The 18637-nt window shown below is 45.2% G+C and overlaps 1 protein-coding gene across 3 annotated transcripts in view; it reads left to right on the top strand.

The window, feature by feature from the left end:
- Positions 1-18637, top strand: part of Pde11a (phosphodiesterase 11A) — a 353338-nt gene extending 334701 nt beyond the window's left edge. For 2 of the 3 annotated variants that reach the window (XM_006499454.2, XM_006499453.2), the window contains 2 exons: positions 10802-10931; positions 13158-17419. In XM_006499454.2, the coding sequence (XP_006499517.1) occupies positions 10802-10931; positions 13158-13417 (390 nt within the window). In that variant the 3' untranslated portion in view covers positions 13418-17419. Of the gene's footprint in view, positions 1-10801; positions 10932-13157 lie in introns of all 3 variants that reach the window. The other variant, NM_001081033.3, reaches the window with a different exon arrangement.

Below are 18637 nucleotides of genomic sequence, written 5' to 3'. Positions count from 1 at the left end.
GTACTGCCCACTAGGCAGCGTCTAACCTACTAAAGTTTATGCTCCTGGAGAATAAAAACTACACTTCAGAAATGTAAGAAAACCGTGAGGTATTGTTCCATTGACCCTATCATACAAACAGCCCTGCATCTTAGCCTAGGGGGAACTTAAAGCATGAGAAATGAGAAGCCACAATGATCCTCCCTCTGCCCAGTGCTACAGTGAATAGATGAAGCTCCTCCCATGGGCAAAGAGACCAGCTACTGATGCAACACCCTCCGTGCAGGTGTGGGTAGAGCGATGTAGATGATCTAGACACAGACACAGTGGTCAATGGAAGTCATCCCTTTATTCATCCTCTTATTCTTTCTCTTGAGAATCTCATTATCTTCATCATCCTAGAATTAAGAAGAGGGCAATTTCCCTACTCTACAGGAAACGACCACTAAAAGAATAGGGGATTTCTGTCCCCAAAGTCCTCTACTTATAGACAAGGTATTCCACGTGGTCACTTTGGGTCTCAGTCTCCCTATGTCTGGAGCATTTGGGATTCGAGAGTTTGATGACTCCCACCCTGAAATATGAGCATTGCTCGATGCTGAAAGTGAGGGCCTCTTTTAAACTCACATAAGTATTGTACCCATACCACACACACACACAGACACACTCTCTCTCGCATGTGAACATACACACACACACACACACACACACACACTCTCTCACATGTGAACATACATACACACACACACACACATGCACACATGCGTGCACGCACAGTCACCCATGTGCACTCAGTCATCATCAGATTTGCACTGTGCTCACTTATTACTACTTGCAATTAGTCTTAATTTAACTTAGGGAACTTTCAAACACATGCTTTTAAAAAGAGTGCATGCTAAGAACATATCCTAGAATCCATTCTTGGAGGCCCCGCAGCACTGTCCTCCAAACACATTCAGACTAAAGGTACTGATTTGCAACTGTGCCACAGACATCCTATGCATTCTACTTGGGGTCTCTCGGACTCAAGGCACACAAGAGAAACACTTTTAAGTAAGAAAATGAATATCTGCAGCTCACCAAATGCAATTTTTTAATGGTCCTCTTTACACATTGAATTTTGGGGGGAAATGTATTTTATGTATTGCTATAAATCCTCGGTGGCCTAATTTTATTGGAAAACACTCCGATGTGTAAAGGGTGGATTATTACCATGTGGCTACATTTTAGTTACGTGTCCCAACCACCTCTTCCACGAAGCCCCATCCATCAAAGCCTGCGGCTTCTGGGTCAGCAGCCATTCCTGCCAAGTCAGGAGTCGCCCTCACAATGAACATGATGGATGAGCTACCAGGCTGCTCTGAAAACCCAGGCACCGGGATAACCCAGGACACTGTCCTAGAGGGGCTCATTAGAGCCGAAGCCACTGTTCTCTGTCCATTCACAGGAGCTGTCCCTTCAGCTTGCCTGTCAATTACTCCTTACAGTCCTGGTTTTATCTTCGCAGAGGAAGGTGGAGTTGGGGTGTAGATAAAAGATTCATTGTCTACACCTTAAAGCTTTCGAGACGGTGTTGAGGTGTCCTTGCTTTTTGAAGTAGCCACGCACCAACTTCGGGGATTCTGAAACAAACCCCCTGCAATAGAAGGAATGCCTGTCTGCTGTTGGCCCTGCAATAAGATGGGAAGAGACTTTTGTTCCTCAACACACTGGCTACGTTGCCAGATAAGAAGATACCACAGGCTTTGTATCAAAGCAGGACTGGGCTAACCTACCAACCCTGCTTTACATTTAACCATGCCAACTTAACGTCTGTGGACCTTGTTTCCCCATGGATAGGTGCATGATCTATGTAAACAGACTGGGTGAGACCCACCCCCTGGATGGTTGTGAGGTTAGATCAATGAAGAGGCAGTGCTCCTAACTAGAAAGATCCACCAATAACTCAGTAGTCCATCATCTACTCTCTAGAACAGCAAGCAATGGGCAGTTCCCAGAACAGGCCGTGCCCAAAGAGGTGGTTCATTCAGCTAGACACTGCACAGTCTCCATCATGCCCAGCTGTGTCATACAGCCTGACATTACGGAAATAGCAATGCTTTAAGCCTGGAAAGTCTAAATTTCTTGCCTCATTTATTCAGAATGTTAATGTCATCGTGACTATCTCTTCCCACAAAGAAATCCCTGGAGCATATAAAGAAGAGAGCAAAACTGTGGGGTCAAGACAGAAATGGAAAGAAAGGGCTTCCTTGTAAACTTTCACATGCACTGGTAGTCCGCTCCAGCCTTGGTGAGAAAATAATCTCCTTGTAAGTTATTACTGGTCCTGTAATTAGCCTCCAGAATATTAAACATGATACCATGAGCATCATCTTCAGGTATACCTTAGGTTGACGATGCTCTTAAGACTCAACTGAATCATGCTTGCTCAGGATTCTAATGAGCCTGCCTGCCTGCTTTTCTGCAAAGCATTACCACTGGCTTTATCATCTTTACTGTTCTTTGGTAACTATCTCCCATCACTTAGATTTTAAGATCTGCAGTATCACTAACACACACACACACACACACACAACCTGATAATATGTTTTGGTCTCTGCAAACCTCTCACACAGCCAGCCTGTCGTTGCTCATCAGTAATACCACATGCAGAAAAATCATTTTCCAAGTTGGACAAAGCAATCCATCCTGTGGGTAAACACAGTGTAATACTGAATTCACACAAGGAGGAAATAACTGGCTCTAGGGTTCTTTTCTGGGTTCGCCTGGATCATCACCAGGCTAAACGATTGCTGAAGGCTAGCTGATCAACCCCTTTGGGTCCCCTTCCCTAAGAGCTACAACTGTGCTGTCTCATTAGCTCTGCCAGCAGAGGGCGCTGACGTTCTCCTCCGGTGTCTGCTGGGTCCACAAATCAGGACAGGTTGAGACTGTAAGAACCTAAGAAAACTGGCCCTCTCTGCTGGCCAGGCTGGGCTTGGGGAAAGGGAAACACACGCTGTTTTAGTCGTGACTCTGCCTTGAAGTGGGAAGGGTGAGTGTCAGCACCGTATCTACACTGAAGAGGGTGAGACACCCATGAACCAGACACCAGTTCAAAGTTTTGGGGGGAAGCCTCAGCAAATTCAAATGAAACCTAGGATGGAAGAGAATAAGGAGTCCGCAGTTGAGGTTGAGCAGTGATGGGATTTAGAGGCTCACGTGGCTAGGGAGCTTAGAGGGGCAATATGTAGGAGAACTGAGGGAGGGGGGAAGGGCAGAGACACACATCCTCCTCTTCCCTGCTCGCCCTGGAAGAGTTCTAGTCATTGTGATTCTTTTTTTTTTTTTTTTTTTTTTTTAAGACAGGGTTTCTCTGTGTAGCCCTGGCTGTCCTGGAGCTTACTCTGTAGACCAGGCTGGTCTCGAACTCAGAAATCCACCTGCCTCTGCCTCCAAGTGCTGGGATTCAAGGAGTGCGCCACCACTGCAGGGCAGTCGTTATGATTCTTGAATAACAATGTCTTCCATCTGTTGGAGTGTGTGCATGAGTGATGAGTCAGCTTCTGTGAACTTTCCCACTGGGTGGTGGGGGTCGCACACTGAGCAGTCACCAGTCCTTTGAGAAGAGAGACTAGTCCACCCACTGTGATGGCCAGCTCTACACACAATTTGGGCCTGACGAAAGAGTGGCCGGCCCAGTGTCTAGTTGTGAATAGAACTAGAGGCCCAGCCTCTGAAGTCATAGCTCTGTCATTACAGCTGTTACTGCACCACAAAGAAAAAGAGGGGGAACTTCCAGCTTAAAACCCACTAGCCTCAGGCACATCCCTAAACAAATCCTCGGGGTATCCTGAGGCTAGCCTGGGGGGCGGGGAGTTGGGGGCGGATGGGGCTCTGGAATGGGAAGAGTGGTGGGCCATTGTTTAGCTTTTACTGTCCAAGAGAGTTCATTTATAACCCACTGCTATCCGTCCCTCCCTCCATCCCTCCCTCTGTCCCTTCCTCTCCCACTTCCTCCCTTCCTCCCTCCCTCTCTTTCCTCTCTGAGGGAGATCAGTTTGTTCAAGAATCAAGGTGATTAGAGCATCCTTCCACCTCCACAGGCAGTCAGAAAACAGAGACCTAACTAGGGCATCATTTATATTCCACCACTAGTACCAGATAAAAATACCCTAGACTAACCAATTCTGGGCTGTACCCACACAGGCATAAAGAGACCCAGACCTTCTTCATCTTTTTTTCAAAAGTGGCTGCCTTGTTAAAGCTTGCCTCACTATCACAAGATAGCCACTGCAGCTCCAGCCATTAAGTTGAAATTCCACCGCATCGAGGAGACAGGGATAAAGGGCAGAGAAAGCGGCTCCATCCGGGCTGTATGCCACCATCCGGGCTGATTGTGGTTCTTTAAGTATTGTGCCTGAAATCCTGCCTTATGGATTCTACTTACATTTCACCAGCCATTAGTAAGTTCAAGGAAGGCTGAGCAGCATTCGGGACAGGCAGCTTGCAAACGCTGCTAGAAATGCCAGTGTCAACAGAATAAACGGCCATGTCCCCAGATAGGCCAAAGGTTATACGGTCAGAGACACTCAACCTCTTCACTGTGGCCAAAGAAGGAGGACAAACAGTATAAATAGCTCACACCGCAGCGGTGGCTAAAAGCCCACTGTGTCATGGGCGGGCTCGAGTCAGGGCCTCTGCAGGGGCATCTTCGCATTCCCACCCTGTTTCCATTCCCACGTTCCTGTTAGCTCTGTAGCTTGACGGCCTTTGCACCCTGTTCAGGATCTGCAGGGTGACCTGTTTTCCTTGCTGACTTTCCCCACACCAGTCTGAGACCACTGCACGATTGGTGTCTGTTAAGGACGTTTATGGGCAAATTATATTTTTTTAGTATGGACAAACAAGACCTGCCTAGAAATTAAGTTTTCTTTCCTTAACTCTCATTTTCAGGATTGCCCCATACAAAATTATATGCTGATGTCACCAATAAAATAACTGGTGACTAGTGTGGGCTCTGGATTCAAAAGCCCATGTTCAAACCCCAATACTGTCTTCCCCGGGCAAGTGATATAACATTTCTCAGCCAGGGATTTTTGGCTTTTGTTTTTAATGGTTTTTTTGTTTGGTTGGTTTTGTTCTTTTGTTTTTTGTTCATAAAATGGGAGAATAAATATATATCTCCTGCTGGTTGCATCAAAGACTTACTAAGGAAAAATTATTTTGAGGCATGGATACAGGACCTGACAGACTTTCACATGTAAATATTTATTCTTTATTTCCAGGCTTCTGAAAGTCACACAAATAGTTGCTCTAAAGCTACCACTAACGTGGAAACGTTTCTTTCAAGAAGTCTGGGCTTGCTTCTGAGTTCACTGCTATGGCTTGATTATTTGTTTTTCCAAGTACGGTTTAAAAACTGCTGGGAACCTCATATGGTAGTTAATACATTATCTTAAGCAATTTAATGCAAATTAATTTTTACACAACCTTGAGTTTCAAAAGCCATTGGACTGGGGAGGGAACGAGTCGGGTTTAGGAGGCTGTTTGCTCTCTCCATCTGGACCCTGGAGCAGCCCCATCTGCTCTCACGGGTCCCACCAGCTCTCCGCAGCTCCCCTGCCAAACAGCATGTGGAGCCTTTAAACTCAACAGCATGCTCCAGCACCCGGAAAGATGAATGCTTCCAGTCTTCTAGGGAACATGGGGCGATTACTAGGGCATTTCAGCGGTCTGTTTTTGAACTGTCACCCAAGTCAGATATCAGGTTTCTAGTTAGTTTTATCTCTGAGTTTCCTTCTCTCTTGGGATCTCTCTCTCTCTCTTCTCTCTCTCTCTCTCTCTCTCTCTCTCTCTCTCTCTCTCTCTCTCTCTCTCTCTCTCTCATAGGGTTTCTCGGGCTGCATGTGAGAGCTTTGGCCTTGTTCTACTGACTATTTCAGCACACAGTGGGAACCACTATGTGTTCAGGAGGGAAAAGCAAGCTTGGGCCTGTAAGGGCCGATTGGACTGGAGCAAACAGAAGGCAGGAGACTAGTAAGGATGCTGTCACAGGATTTAGGTGGAGGCGTATGATAGCCTGAAGTGGGGACTGTAGCATCAGCAACAGAAGACACAAGTGCAGAGACCCTGTGGAAGGGGGTGACTGTGTCATGGGGGTGAAGAGGACATTGCTGTGAATTCCAGACAGGGATTGATACACAGATAACAAGGCTGAACTCCTGGGAGAGTGGCCCTGTGAACAGACGAGGTGGTCTGAAGGACAGGGATGAGTTCAGCTCAACCTGGTCAAGTCACTGCGTCTCCAGCCATGACAGCACGTGGAGAGGAGAAGCTTAGACGTGACTCACGGGCAAGTGCGTCGCTGCGATGTGGCATGTCCAGTCTGGGGCTGTTATCTGTTAACTCATCGGTAACCTTTGCCTTTCAGAACCTAGAAGTTCAGCAGGTCACTAATTTGTAAGTTAAGACCCGCTTATCACACTTGACTGCTCCATTCTGAAGTCACATGCCTTAAATAGAAACCTCCTACGTTTCTCAAAGACACTCTTGCCCTCGTGACTCATCAGTCATGTGAGTCTGAGAGACTCTGAAGGCCCGCCACGGCTGACGTGCCCCTTGCCCCTTCTGCTGGAGGTCTGGGTGGCTGTGTCAGCAGCTCGTCGTGTCTGTGCTTTTCCATTTCAAGCTGCCAGTCCCCAGAGGACCCCTGCCATTTCACTCAGAAAGGAGACAACCATGGTAGTAGAAAGGTGCTAGAAAACTTGCCTGAGATGAGAGCCAACTTCATTTGTCCGTGTTACCCTAGGAGGCAGGGATGCAGCCTTGCCTAGCATAGCCTGGGGTCAACCCTGGGCGATTAAAGAGGGGGAGCATTTCAGAAAGTCCTCTGGATCCTTTCTGTTTCATAAACTGTACCTGAGTTTCTCATGTTTCTCTTTTATAATATACTGGTAGGAGAAGGCAGAAAATGCTAAGTCATATTTCTAGCAATTTGGAACTATATAATCCAACAAACAGTAATCTTTATCCATAAAAATGAATATCTAGCTCAGATAACTCCCTCGGATGTTATTAAAGTATTGATGATATATTTGGACACATTCAGGTTCAAAGCCCAGTCTGGTGTGAATTTGGTTTCTCTTGTGCCCTTACAACGGCCATGAGGCAGAGGGGCTGTCGCTGTCTCCAGGAGCAAGCCAGGCTCTTACTCTTTTGTCCCACATCTTGATGTCTCGATCCCAGAAATGACCGTGGTCAACGGTAGATGTTTTACCATGTCAGATGGTAGCAGGTGTGGGTCATGACTGAAGGAACTCGAGGCCAAACTCCAGCTGTTAGCAGCCCAGAGAGCTGAAGGCAATGTGGCCTCAGGAACAATAGCACTGAGAGAGCCCTGTGCTCATCTGGAGATGGGTTTCTAGGTTTGTTTGTATGGTTGGATTGGGTAGAAGATCAGAACATGGGCGGCCTCTTAGGCTACAGATAGGAAGCCTTAACCAGCCATTGGTCTATGACAGGTAGAGAGGAAAGGCCAGTACCTCCCAAGGTCGCTGTAATAGGAATTAGATTTACAGCTAAATAAGTAATAAAGCAGAAAGGCCCTGCCTCTATTATGGGCAGAGATCATGGAGCGGCACAGCTCTCTGTCGGTTTCCCATCACTATAGCAAAGCACCCGCCATTGTAGCAAGGAGGGCATGTAGCAGGATCACAGCTATCCGGTCACAATGTGTCCACGGTCAGGAAGCAGAGAGCTCAGCTCTGCAACAGAACAAACCCTTCTTTACTTAAGTCGCTCCTTTCAGATATTTTGTGGTTGCAATGACAAATGTAACTGATATCCACATAAAACTCACAATGTCCAATATCTAGAATCACCAGGATCCAAAGACACAAGAAAGTCCTGGTGCATAATAATGAGAAGACTCAATCAATGCACTTGAAAAAGAAGGAAAATATTCTTAAAAGCTTACAACAATGGAAACTCCAGTCTAAGAGTAGATGGACCATTGCTCTGGGTATCTAATGGGGGTATATGGCTGAGCAAGCCTGAGTTTCAAATATTCAGGTTAGCATCCACAGTGCATCCTAGACTTATACTTCAAGTTTTTCTTGATCTATAACAAGAATGCCCCTTGCCCAACAGCAGGTGCATCCCACAGTGGGGCAGGACACCTGACCTCCTGGGAAAGCCTGGTTTGTCATATCCACCATGGATTCAGACCATATAACTTCCATCTTCACCCAGAGTATCAGCAGTTACTTCTGTGCTTGTGAGCTTCTCATAGAAAGCGCACAGCTTGCGTTCATTGTCCACTCCAATTAGCTTCTGACAGCTGATGGCTGGGAAGGGGATCATCTACCTCATCTGCCCAAGGCCAACCACCTAGAAGACCCCACAAAGCAACGGGGTGGGATCACATCTCTAAAGTACTAGAAATAAAATACAAAACATTTTCAGCATGGGAACTATAGCTGGAGAAATTGTTGGCATGCTTTGGGTCTACATACACAGGAAGACGACAGGAGGCTTCAGAGAGACGGCTGAGCATAGCAAGAGTGACCAAGGAGAACTGGTTGTCCAGGGAGGGAGCTGCCACACAGTACTTGAAACCAGCAAGACTTCAGCTCAGTCTCTCACTATATGATGACAGGTCAGTCATTTGACCTTGTTGAACTGCAATCTCCTTACCTATAAAGAGAGGCTGAAGAGACCCACCACATAGAACCGCCATGACGTTTTTGTGAGGTAATGGCATTGGGCCCCTAGCCCTGGCCCAGTGCAGTAAATGTTCATTATATAAATCCTCCTCATCTTCTTTTCTTAAATGTCATCAGAAACGGGAAAGAGAGAGCATCATTTGGCCAAAGGAAGCTAAGCTCCCTTCTCTGCCAACGAAGATACTATACTATATATGTGGGCTCATTCACATGGCAGGAAAGCTACGTTCAGCTAAGCACTGTGGTTCATGGCTGGGATGAGTCTGCGGACACCTCACAATACGTATATCCTTCAAAGATAAAGATATTTTGGGTTACCACAATTTGGGTTATAGAGAGTTACTGTTATCAGCATCTAGGGTATCCTAAAATGTACAACCACCACAGAAAACATGTATCTAACCCGCAACAGCAGCCGTACTGAGGTGGAAGCACTGTCAACCTCTTTCATTACCCACTGAGTTGCTGTGAACAAGCCCTTCCATTTAGGTCTTGGTTTTTCTCCATTACAAACTAACAGCAACACGGATAATAATCACATGGAGCTCATGAGGTTCTTGAGAAAGTCAGCCGTCAGCGTGCCTGAAACAGTGCAGCCTGGTGCTAAGTAAGCGTCCCCTTAACACATGGTGATGACGGCGGTAACCTGTGAGATGAACAGGGTGGTCAAGTCGGTTGCATGTGAAGGACCGAGAGAATGCATCGGCTACAGGAGATCTCGATGGAGTCATTTGCCAGGTGGAGAGTTGCTTTCAGGGACCGGGCTTCAGAAACATCCTAAAGCAATGTGTTGTGGTGCTGGGGAGAGATGGAGTCCTCTGAATACACACCAGCATCTGGATAGTCCAGAGGAGAGAGGTCCAAGTGCCAGGTCTGTGTGTTCTTCTCAGCTTTATGCAGTCTCCCTCTTTTCAAGGCCTTGAGACTGTATTCTCATTTTCTTGTTAGCATGCTTAGTATAAACCTCTTGTTCTCTATCTTAGACACTGTCAATATGTTCTGATTTAGCAGATACAGACTATCAAAATACAAATTCACATACCATTTGACCTAGAAGTGCTAATTCTATCCTTTGACCTTCTGCTAGTCTTCATCTACAGAATGGCTATATACGGAATATCCTTAACACCATTACTTAGGATGGCCAAATATTAACAACACTAATTTCCTTTAACAACAGAGAACTGGTTTGACAGCTGTTGAACACTAGGTAGCCATAAAAAAAATCTCACTTTTAATTTATACAGGTAAAAATTATTCTTGAAGGCCACACTAATAGCTGTTCATACCTAGTGTCTCTTGCAATGGGAATTCAATGGTTGGGGCAGTGTAGAAGGAGACTTTAAACCGTACATTTTGTACCCTCGTGTATCCCTTGAGCTACGTGGATGTTACTTATTGAAAATATAAATAAAATCTTGTGCTAGCCACTAGAGAGCTCAACAATGGAGTGTGACTTTCCAAGCCAGGAGGGAGAAATCCCTCGGCCAACCCAGATGGCTACGTGTAAGGTATGTCCCCGCGTACAAAAAGCATCCCAGGTACTCTGGATAGGACAAGAGAGTGCTAGTGGTATCCAACTTTTGAGTCCAATTGGTTTTTCACAGGATCGACACTAGAGTCATGAGTCCCACATTGCTCTGGAGGAGTCTGGTCAAACCCCTGGGAATAAGTTACAGAGCCACAGCCTGGAACTCGGAGCAGGAAACGCTAGTCTAAAACCAGAGGCTTTTAGAACTCCTTGGGAAACAGTGTGCTCATTGCCCCTGGGGTATTTAAATGGTCTCTAAATGACCATGCACAGGAATGCCACAGAGAAGCTGGGCACCCTGTGGCTAATGCAACCATCTATGAATCCCTCATAGGTGACAGCGGGTACTCTTCCTCTCTCTCTCTTTCCATGAGGAGGGACTCACTTTCACAGAGCCATCAGGGATTACCAGCTGGTGGCCAGCCTTTGAGTCCACATCTTTGTATGTGCTAGGAGCAGTTGTCTTGCTCACAGCACCTGGCTAGTAGATGCCGTGAACCTTGGGGCTTAGGTTTGCAGATATCCCTCTCTTCGTGGGAAAACCTTGTTGTGTTCCCACCTCTGATTCATTCCATTCTTTACCCAGAGCATCGGCAGCAACATCCGTGGTCCTGAGTTTCTCACAGAAAGCACAGAGCTTGCATTCTTTGTCTACTTGAATGAGTCCCTGACAACTGGTGGCTGGGAAGGGGATAGTCTACTTCTGTTCTTTGCAGGTACTTTACAGACACAAATACACTAACTAGTTCCTCGCCCTTGCAGCCAACTGCATTTAGGTACAAACTTATAGCATCAGGGCGATTCCTCAAGATGGGGAGTTTTGCTACCATTGTTCAGAACTAACACTTGTCCTAAGAAAAATGATTGTTCCTTTGTAATCCTATCTCTGAAGAAAACAAAGAAAAGGAGGGAATTTTGAGAAATCAGTATTTCTCTCCCTAACCCCCTCATCACCACCACCACCAACGGTGTTTTATTCCACACAAAGGAAGCAAGAGAAAAAAGGAAAGAAGAAAGATATAGGGGGGAAAGCTATTTGGGGCTAAGCCAAACAAACTTAAATGCTTTAAAGGATAAATTGGTGGAGTAATTCGAATCATGGGCAGGTGCTAGGAATGTAATTTAGTAAATGCTCGGGAACCTGCCAAAGAAGAGAAAAATGTGTTGCTTTTGAGATCATTTCCCAGCAGCTCCATAAAAGAAAACTGATTACAGGAATTTAATAAGTAAAACAGAGCCAGAAATAGTGTGATCAAATGAGTTTTTAATTACATTTCGGCAGAAAAAAATTCCAATTCGTGCTCCTGGGATTAAAAAAAAAAATAATTTCTAGAGAAATGCTTTTGTAGCAGGAAAATAACATATACACTAATTTCCATAGGAATTACAGTAGTCGGTTTAATTAAAAGGCTTGATCAGGGTAAAGAGGAGACAGTGCCAAGGCATGCTAAATAAAAGCACAGCAGTCACGGCCGCCTCACACTGTGGTCAAAAATAAACAAACCGACAAACAAACAAACAAACACCGAGCACTGAGCAGGATTGGGGCATCTGCATTTTTCTCCTGGAAATAAAGGGGAAATTTTATCCCTGGGTTACTATGTTGCTTTGCTCTTTTCATATATGAAATAAATGGGTATGTCTGATTTTTAAATGAGATGTTTCTAGTCAGTGCAACGAAGGTCACTGGAATGGAGCCACACACTCACGCACACACTCACGCACTCACGCTCACACACACAGGTGGGATGGAGGAAGGGTGGGAATCACTATTACAGGGCATCAGTGAGAAGCTTTACGTTAAGCAGCAGGAGTCTCACTACTCACTCAGATCTCTTTGGGGGGGGAGGGGTCTGTCAGGTTTACTGGCAGGTGTGTTGAGCTGTGCTTAAGAGAAGGACACCCTGCCAGAAGTCCATCAAGCCATCAAGCAGGGACCTCTTCTCTTAAAAAGAAAAACTTATTTAGAAGTATTTAGAAGGATCTATGAATTTTGTGCAGTTAAGGGCCCTGCAGCATGAGTTTCATGAGCCTAGTGATCCATCTGCCCCAAATGGCACTCCACAGGCCTCCCCTCCTCCCATCTCCCCGGGCCTCTCCAGCCCTCTCTTCCACGCCCTGACCCCTTCACATCATTATCTGTTCCCATACATGTTACTAGAGTGGAAACAGATGTTTGAGTTAGAAGGACTCTAAGGTTTTTAAAGTGCAAAGTTAGGACTGCTGGGAAAGTTAAGAGGGCTTGCAGCCAAGCCAACCAGATACAGGGACAGGTCTGCGGGAGAGGAACAGAGTCCTGTCAGCAGGCTCCCATGAAGACCTGTCCTCTCCCACACACACCCAGAGGAACACTCGGCAGGGACCCATCCACGGCATTCAGAGCTACATCACTCCATGTCAGTCTGTGTGTTGAGCATGGCCACCCACATTTTGCTTTCGGAGGAAAACCAGTCCTTCCACTTGTCTTGGGAATTCACCTGACCTTTTTTTATGTGGGAAAATTCCCCTGGGCATCTGGGGCAGAGTCATTGTAAGTTTTGTTTGGTTGGGTTTGGTGTTTTGTTTTGTTTTTAATTTAAGTTCCCAGCTTGATGGATTGATAGACAGAGCTCTCTCCAGGCAGGCAAAGACATGTCTGTTAGTAGTTACCGGTGATCTGCATTTTTGTCTTGTTTTGTTTGATGTGCAGGCAGACTCAGAGCCTACAAAGCCTTGAGGAATACCCAGCCCTCTTGTCTCATTCATTCTCTGCCTGGGCTCTATGAATCCAACACGATAATGTTAGATGCCTGCATATTCTCTGCAAAATAGTTCATATTTACCAAAGTAATCACTTCCCTTCATATAACTGGTTCCCATCCCCCCTTTTAAACAGAAGGCGAAAGACTCTACACATCCATGACCCAGGTTGCTCTCTCCACCTGTTTTCCTCTTTGTTTTAGGCCTTGGTGAAGGTCAATGCAAAACTGAAACCAATGCTGGATTCAGTGGCTGCCAACCGAAGGAAGTGGGAAGAGTTGCACCAAAAAAGACTACAGGTCTCGGCTGCCTCCCCAGACCCTGCCAGTCCCATGGTGGCCGGGGAAGACAGACTGTAAACCACCCAGAGCCGCTGCGCCACCCTGTGGTCGGGAGGGTCCTCCGCATCCTGAACTACTTGCTTTGGTTGAACCGCAACATCCTATTGGTTCAGCTCGGATAGTCAGTCCCAAAGCTTTGATTGTATCAGGAAGCACCCAAGAAAGTGTCGTTGGCAGCAGAGGCACGAAAGATGGAGTGGGACAGAGAATATGACCCTCAACTTTCCATCCTGAACCCATACTGCTGGATTTGGATCCATGGACCTGAGGGCCATCAGCCCCACTCCTGCTGAGCTGAGAGGACACCGTGGTAAAAGTGTCACTATGGCTGCTTCCTGTATGGTACTTTTCTGTTATGAGCCCTTCCTTTCCTTGCAGCCTCTCCTGGAGCAGGCTTTCTCACCAGATGGTCCCGAGAATGCAGATTTGCGTTTTAGATGTTTTACTTCTAATCCTACTGCTTCTTAGTGATGCACCAGGCCCTTGATTCTCATTGCCTAGTGGATAAACCTACGTGACTTAATAGTGCCAGGTAACCCCAGTCTTGATTCCCACAGTAGTAGTATAGTAGGGTGTGTTTGTCTAATTGATGTTACACAGAGTCTGTAACTCTGCAGTGAGATAGATCATGGTTCACTTTTTGAATTCAGCCTTTTGTAAGCAAAGCCTTTTTCTAGGAGGAACAGATTAATAATTTTATTAAAGCAAAGGTGAAAGGGGATCTAAGGCCACATGTACCACGAATGACATGTATAAATACCGGAACTGCTTCCAACAGTGAGAAATAGTTCTCAGGTGCAGAGGCACCCAGTGACCAAGCATGGAATAGTTTGAAGTGAAGGGGATGAAGGTTTGAGGATACAATTTAAGGAACCACGATTTTACATTTTCCCTTACATGTAAAAAAGAATATTCTAGAAAGGCCAGGAAGTAACATCTGTACAACCTATTTCCACTAGGTCTATAGCATGTGAAAACAAGCAGTTTTAAATAGATGCGGTCACTAGAACACTGCTTTGATGCCCAGTTCACCTGAGACACTAAAGACAGGATCTCTCTTACCCAAAGAACACTGGGCTTGCTGCCTCTCGCTTTGCATCATTAGCTGAGTGAGTTCTGACTAGACTTCTCTGTTTCCCAAAGTGCCAAGTGAGATTACACTAGGGATTTATTTGCAGGAATCCTAGCACTGAAATCCTTTGTCCAAATAAACTTTTAAGGATTCCCTAGGGCAAAAGAGAGCTGGAATCTGAAAACTTCTGTGTGAAGCAGGTCTTGGGCATCCAGAGCCCAGACAAGCATCTCTTTGTTCACGTACATGGTGCTCCACAGAGAGATTCAGAGAGCCGGGAAGTCCCTGGCGGTGTAAAACCTGAGAGTCAACCCAGCTCTGAACAATCTAAAACTTAAGGAAACTTTTCTCCTCAACTTACAAAACATTTTTTTCCTTAGTTTAATGGATCAGTATCGGTTTTTAACTTTACTCAAATCCAAAAGAAACAGGGGTATAGTTTCACAGGGTCGTTGCCTTCTGGGTATTAAGGAGATATTTGAAGGTATATGGGGTGGGGGTGGGGGATAGTTAAATGAAGATAACAAGACAGGAAAGGAGTGAGCTGAAAATCATCCAAGGAAGGCAGCTGTGTTATAGCAAGAAACATTATAAACCATGCAAAAGGTGGGGCTAGAAAAAGAGAATAGAGAGAAGACTACAGGAGAATTAGGGGCAGAGGCAGATGGTTAAGACAAACCGGCTAAGGAGTGGTGAAAGTCAATCCAAACAAAGAAAAATCATTGCACTTCCAGACCAAAAAAAAAAAAAAAAAAAAAAAAAAGAGGGTGCAGAACCTTGTTGTCAATTGAGTAGGAAAGAGACAATTACACAGGGAGGGGCTTGACAAAGGAGAGAAGAAAGAGATCAGTGCACTAAGAAACAATGTTGCTAGGTGCCCTTTACAGCTGTGTCTGCAGGGAAGACTGGAGAGACTGCAGCGGAAAATGAGCTCAGGAAAAAAAAAGAAAAAAAAAAGCTTCGGCAGAGCAGGTAAGAGGAGGCTGTTCAGATTTATGGATTTTATTAAGCCAGTTTTCTGAATCACTCTGCTATAAAGGAAAATAGCTTCTGCAGAGCTGTCTCCCCTCCTTCAGGTGAAGAACAAAGGCTAGGCGGAGCTAGGAACAGACGTGGGGGGGGGGGGGAGTCTGCAAGATCATTGTGTCTGCAGCCCAGGTGCTTTTGGGTACTGCACCACAGCACCTCATCACGGTTTATATCAAAGATAGGAATCGAGAATCAGTCCATATGAGGTTGCAGTGAGCCTGCATCTGTTACCCTTCCAAACAATAAATAAACAGCCAGAAAAACGGATCCCAGTCCATCTACAGCAAGAAATTTCAAGCATGTACTTTATGATAATACTGGATCCCGGGTCTTTCAGAGACTGCCGGCAGCAACGAGACAGGGTCCCCTCCACCCTGAATGTCGATGCTTCAGAGTGCTGAGGGGGACATAATTTATAGCACAAACCCTACAGCTTCCACTAAGGTTGAGTTTTCCTCTCCTCTTCTTGCCTTTTTATTGGCTTTACTGCATGGTTGCCAATAGCAACATCCACTGGTAGCAAAGGGAGTTCAACACCATTGCAATCTGCCAGACAGTAGAGGCCTGACAATGTCAACCATCAATCAAATAGCTGTTTGTAATTGCTTCCATCTATTTCCCCTGTCTCAAGGTATCTTTCCCATTGTGGGTCAAGATTCAGAAACTGCTGACTAATGTCCCGGGTTGGTTCCTCCATGACTATGGAGAAGTTCAAGAGAGGGCGGTAGCCCACTTGATGTCGAACCCTGGAGCTTAAAGGTTGGGATTCTAGGGCTTGAAGGTATTTTTAAATCCCCTGCAAAGCAATTTCTTTCCCATGTACCTGAGTCATGTCCGATCTCTATCCAAAGCACAGAGAGAGGGGACTTCCCAAGCCTTATTTAGCACTGTTGTTTCTTGCTGAAGGAAGGCATCTGAAATATGAGCCTTCTTCAAAATAAGACTCGAACAGACAAGATTGCCTCCTTCCTCGGGTCTTTAGGCATGAACAGCTGAGATGAGGCCATCCTACTTTTGTATGAGATGTATTTTTTCAGAATGTTTATTCGTACTGGTGAGTATGTTGCTAATCCGCACACAAGCTACCGCACAGCTGGAGATCGTGGTGAGCAAGGGCGCCTGGGCGGCCAGCCAAGGGTGCCTACCAGTCCACAGCAGGGCAGGACTCCATCCTAGCTGGCTGCCCATGGGCCTCTCGTTTTGGGATTCTGAACCTCTGCAGGTTTCTATCTGTTAAATAAAAGCACCAACTTTTATTCAGTTTCTGCTTCAAAGGACCAAGCTATGCTTTGCTTTGGAAAATTCATCCAGGGTCATTTTCTTTCTACTTCTCAAATAAAATAGAAGCAAACCTGAGAGAGCCTGAGAGCCATCTTCTCACTGAAAGATGCAAAAAAAAAAAAAAAAATGTATGCATAGAGGGAGCAGACACAGAACAACCTTCCTACAAAGTGTCTGAGCCTGCTTCTAATGACCGTGAATGATGTAGCCATCAGTACCTGCTTGTAACCGTGTTCTCTTAGTTCATAAAGAACCGTTTTCAGTTATCTCACAGCATTGCATCCGTATGGGAATCATTAGTTTAGAAGGGAATTTATAAAGAGAACCAAGAAAAGTAAAAATGGCACATGCACTTCCTGTTTCTGAAACCTGAAGGCCTACATGCTTCCCAGGACTTCGGGTTTGCAAGTATCTTGGATTTAAAACGATCTTAGAATTTTTTTTTTATTAGTGCAATGACAGTAATATGTTTCTGGAATTCCACTGCCTTCTCTGTATGTCAGAGTTTCGCTTATTTTAGTCAAGTCATTAGGCTGACTTTACTCAATCTACTTTGTAGAACAATTATTTTTAAAACCCAGTTCTCTTGCTGACCCTGGTGAGTTACAGAAAGGCACACACACACACACACACTAATCATCGTTTATAGTAATAGAAACAATGCAACCAAAATCTAAATATGTTTGGAATAAATCCAAATATAAAGAAAAATGCATTGGCATGGGCCCGGGGAAGACAAAAAGATTAACAACAGTAACTGAATGTAACCTAATTTGGGACCTTAAGAGCTCTGTCACGCCTCCTTTAGTGAATTCTGAATGTTTCATAGCAGCAAACTGGGACTGTTTTTCTGCCATGTGCTGTCAAGAGCTCCCACACCCCAATTATACTAGGAGTTTAGAGGTTAAGTCTGGCTATTAGTGGCCAAAGTATCACACACTTCCTAAGTCAGCAGCTCTCAACCTGTGTGTGGAGATCCCTTTGGGGGTCACACATCAGGCGTCCTACATAGCAGATATATATTTACATTAAAATTCATAGCAGGAGAAAGTTACAATGCTGAAGTGGCAATGAGGGTAATTGTATGGTTGGGGGCCACGACACCATGAGGAACTGTGTTAAAGGGTCGCAGCGTTAGTAAGGTTGAGAGCCACTGCGCTAACTGAACAATAACTAGAACACAAACAGAAATAAACCAGGCTGTGTCTGGAGAATTTCATGGGGGGGGAGGGGGGGCATTAGATTTAGCAGCACCCAGTGCTGTGTTCTCCTTGTCCATGCACCCCTGCCCCTGCCTAGTGATTTGGGGTTGTACAGACTTTGATTTTTGAATGTCCTTGCATGTCTGTGCATCTCTCAGCAGCACTAAGGGCAAACTGTTCATCTGTGTCAGTCTGTACCAACCAATGTCTCTCAATGTACACTCTGCTGCAAAAGTGTTCTATGAAGTAAATTAACTATTTGCTAAAAAAAAAAAAAAAAAAAAAAAAAAAAAAAACCCAAGTGTGTTCTTTGAGACCATCGTTTGGGTGAGTTCCCTTCTGTGTCTATGTGTGTGTTAGAGTGCTCATTTTTCTTTTGCTCTAGCGTAGATTTAGATGAGATCATATTTACAGCAGTTTTAAAGCATAGCGCAAGTGTGGAGATAGTAGTCTAGTTATTGAGTCTCGTTCCCTCGGAGGGCTGTTACTTTTGCTATTTTCTTTTGATTTACAACAGTTTAAAAAGGATTCCCTACTGACTTGCTTCCTAATTACTGTTGCTTTACACAGAAGAAGGAGAAGACGCGCTCCTCTGTTTGTGTCCTTTCCAGGCTAATCATTGTAGGAACACTTGGTTTAATGCTGCTTGTCCATTTCAGAAGCAACTACACGTGGCTTTGAAACGGGCTACTTAAAAAAAAAAAAAAAAAAAAAAAAGAGACTTCTTGTTTTTAATAAAATGCTTAATGGTTAACTAA

This window comes from Mus musculus, chromosome 2 (genome assembly GCF_000001635.26).
Source record: "Mus musculus strain C57BL/6J chromosome 2, GRCm38.p6 C57BL/6J".
Taxonomy (NCBI): domain Eukaryota; kingdom Metazoa; phylum Chordata; class Mammalia; order Rodentia; family Muridae; genus Mus; species Mus musculus.
This window is presented reverse-complemented; position numbering and strand designations above follow the sequence as displayed.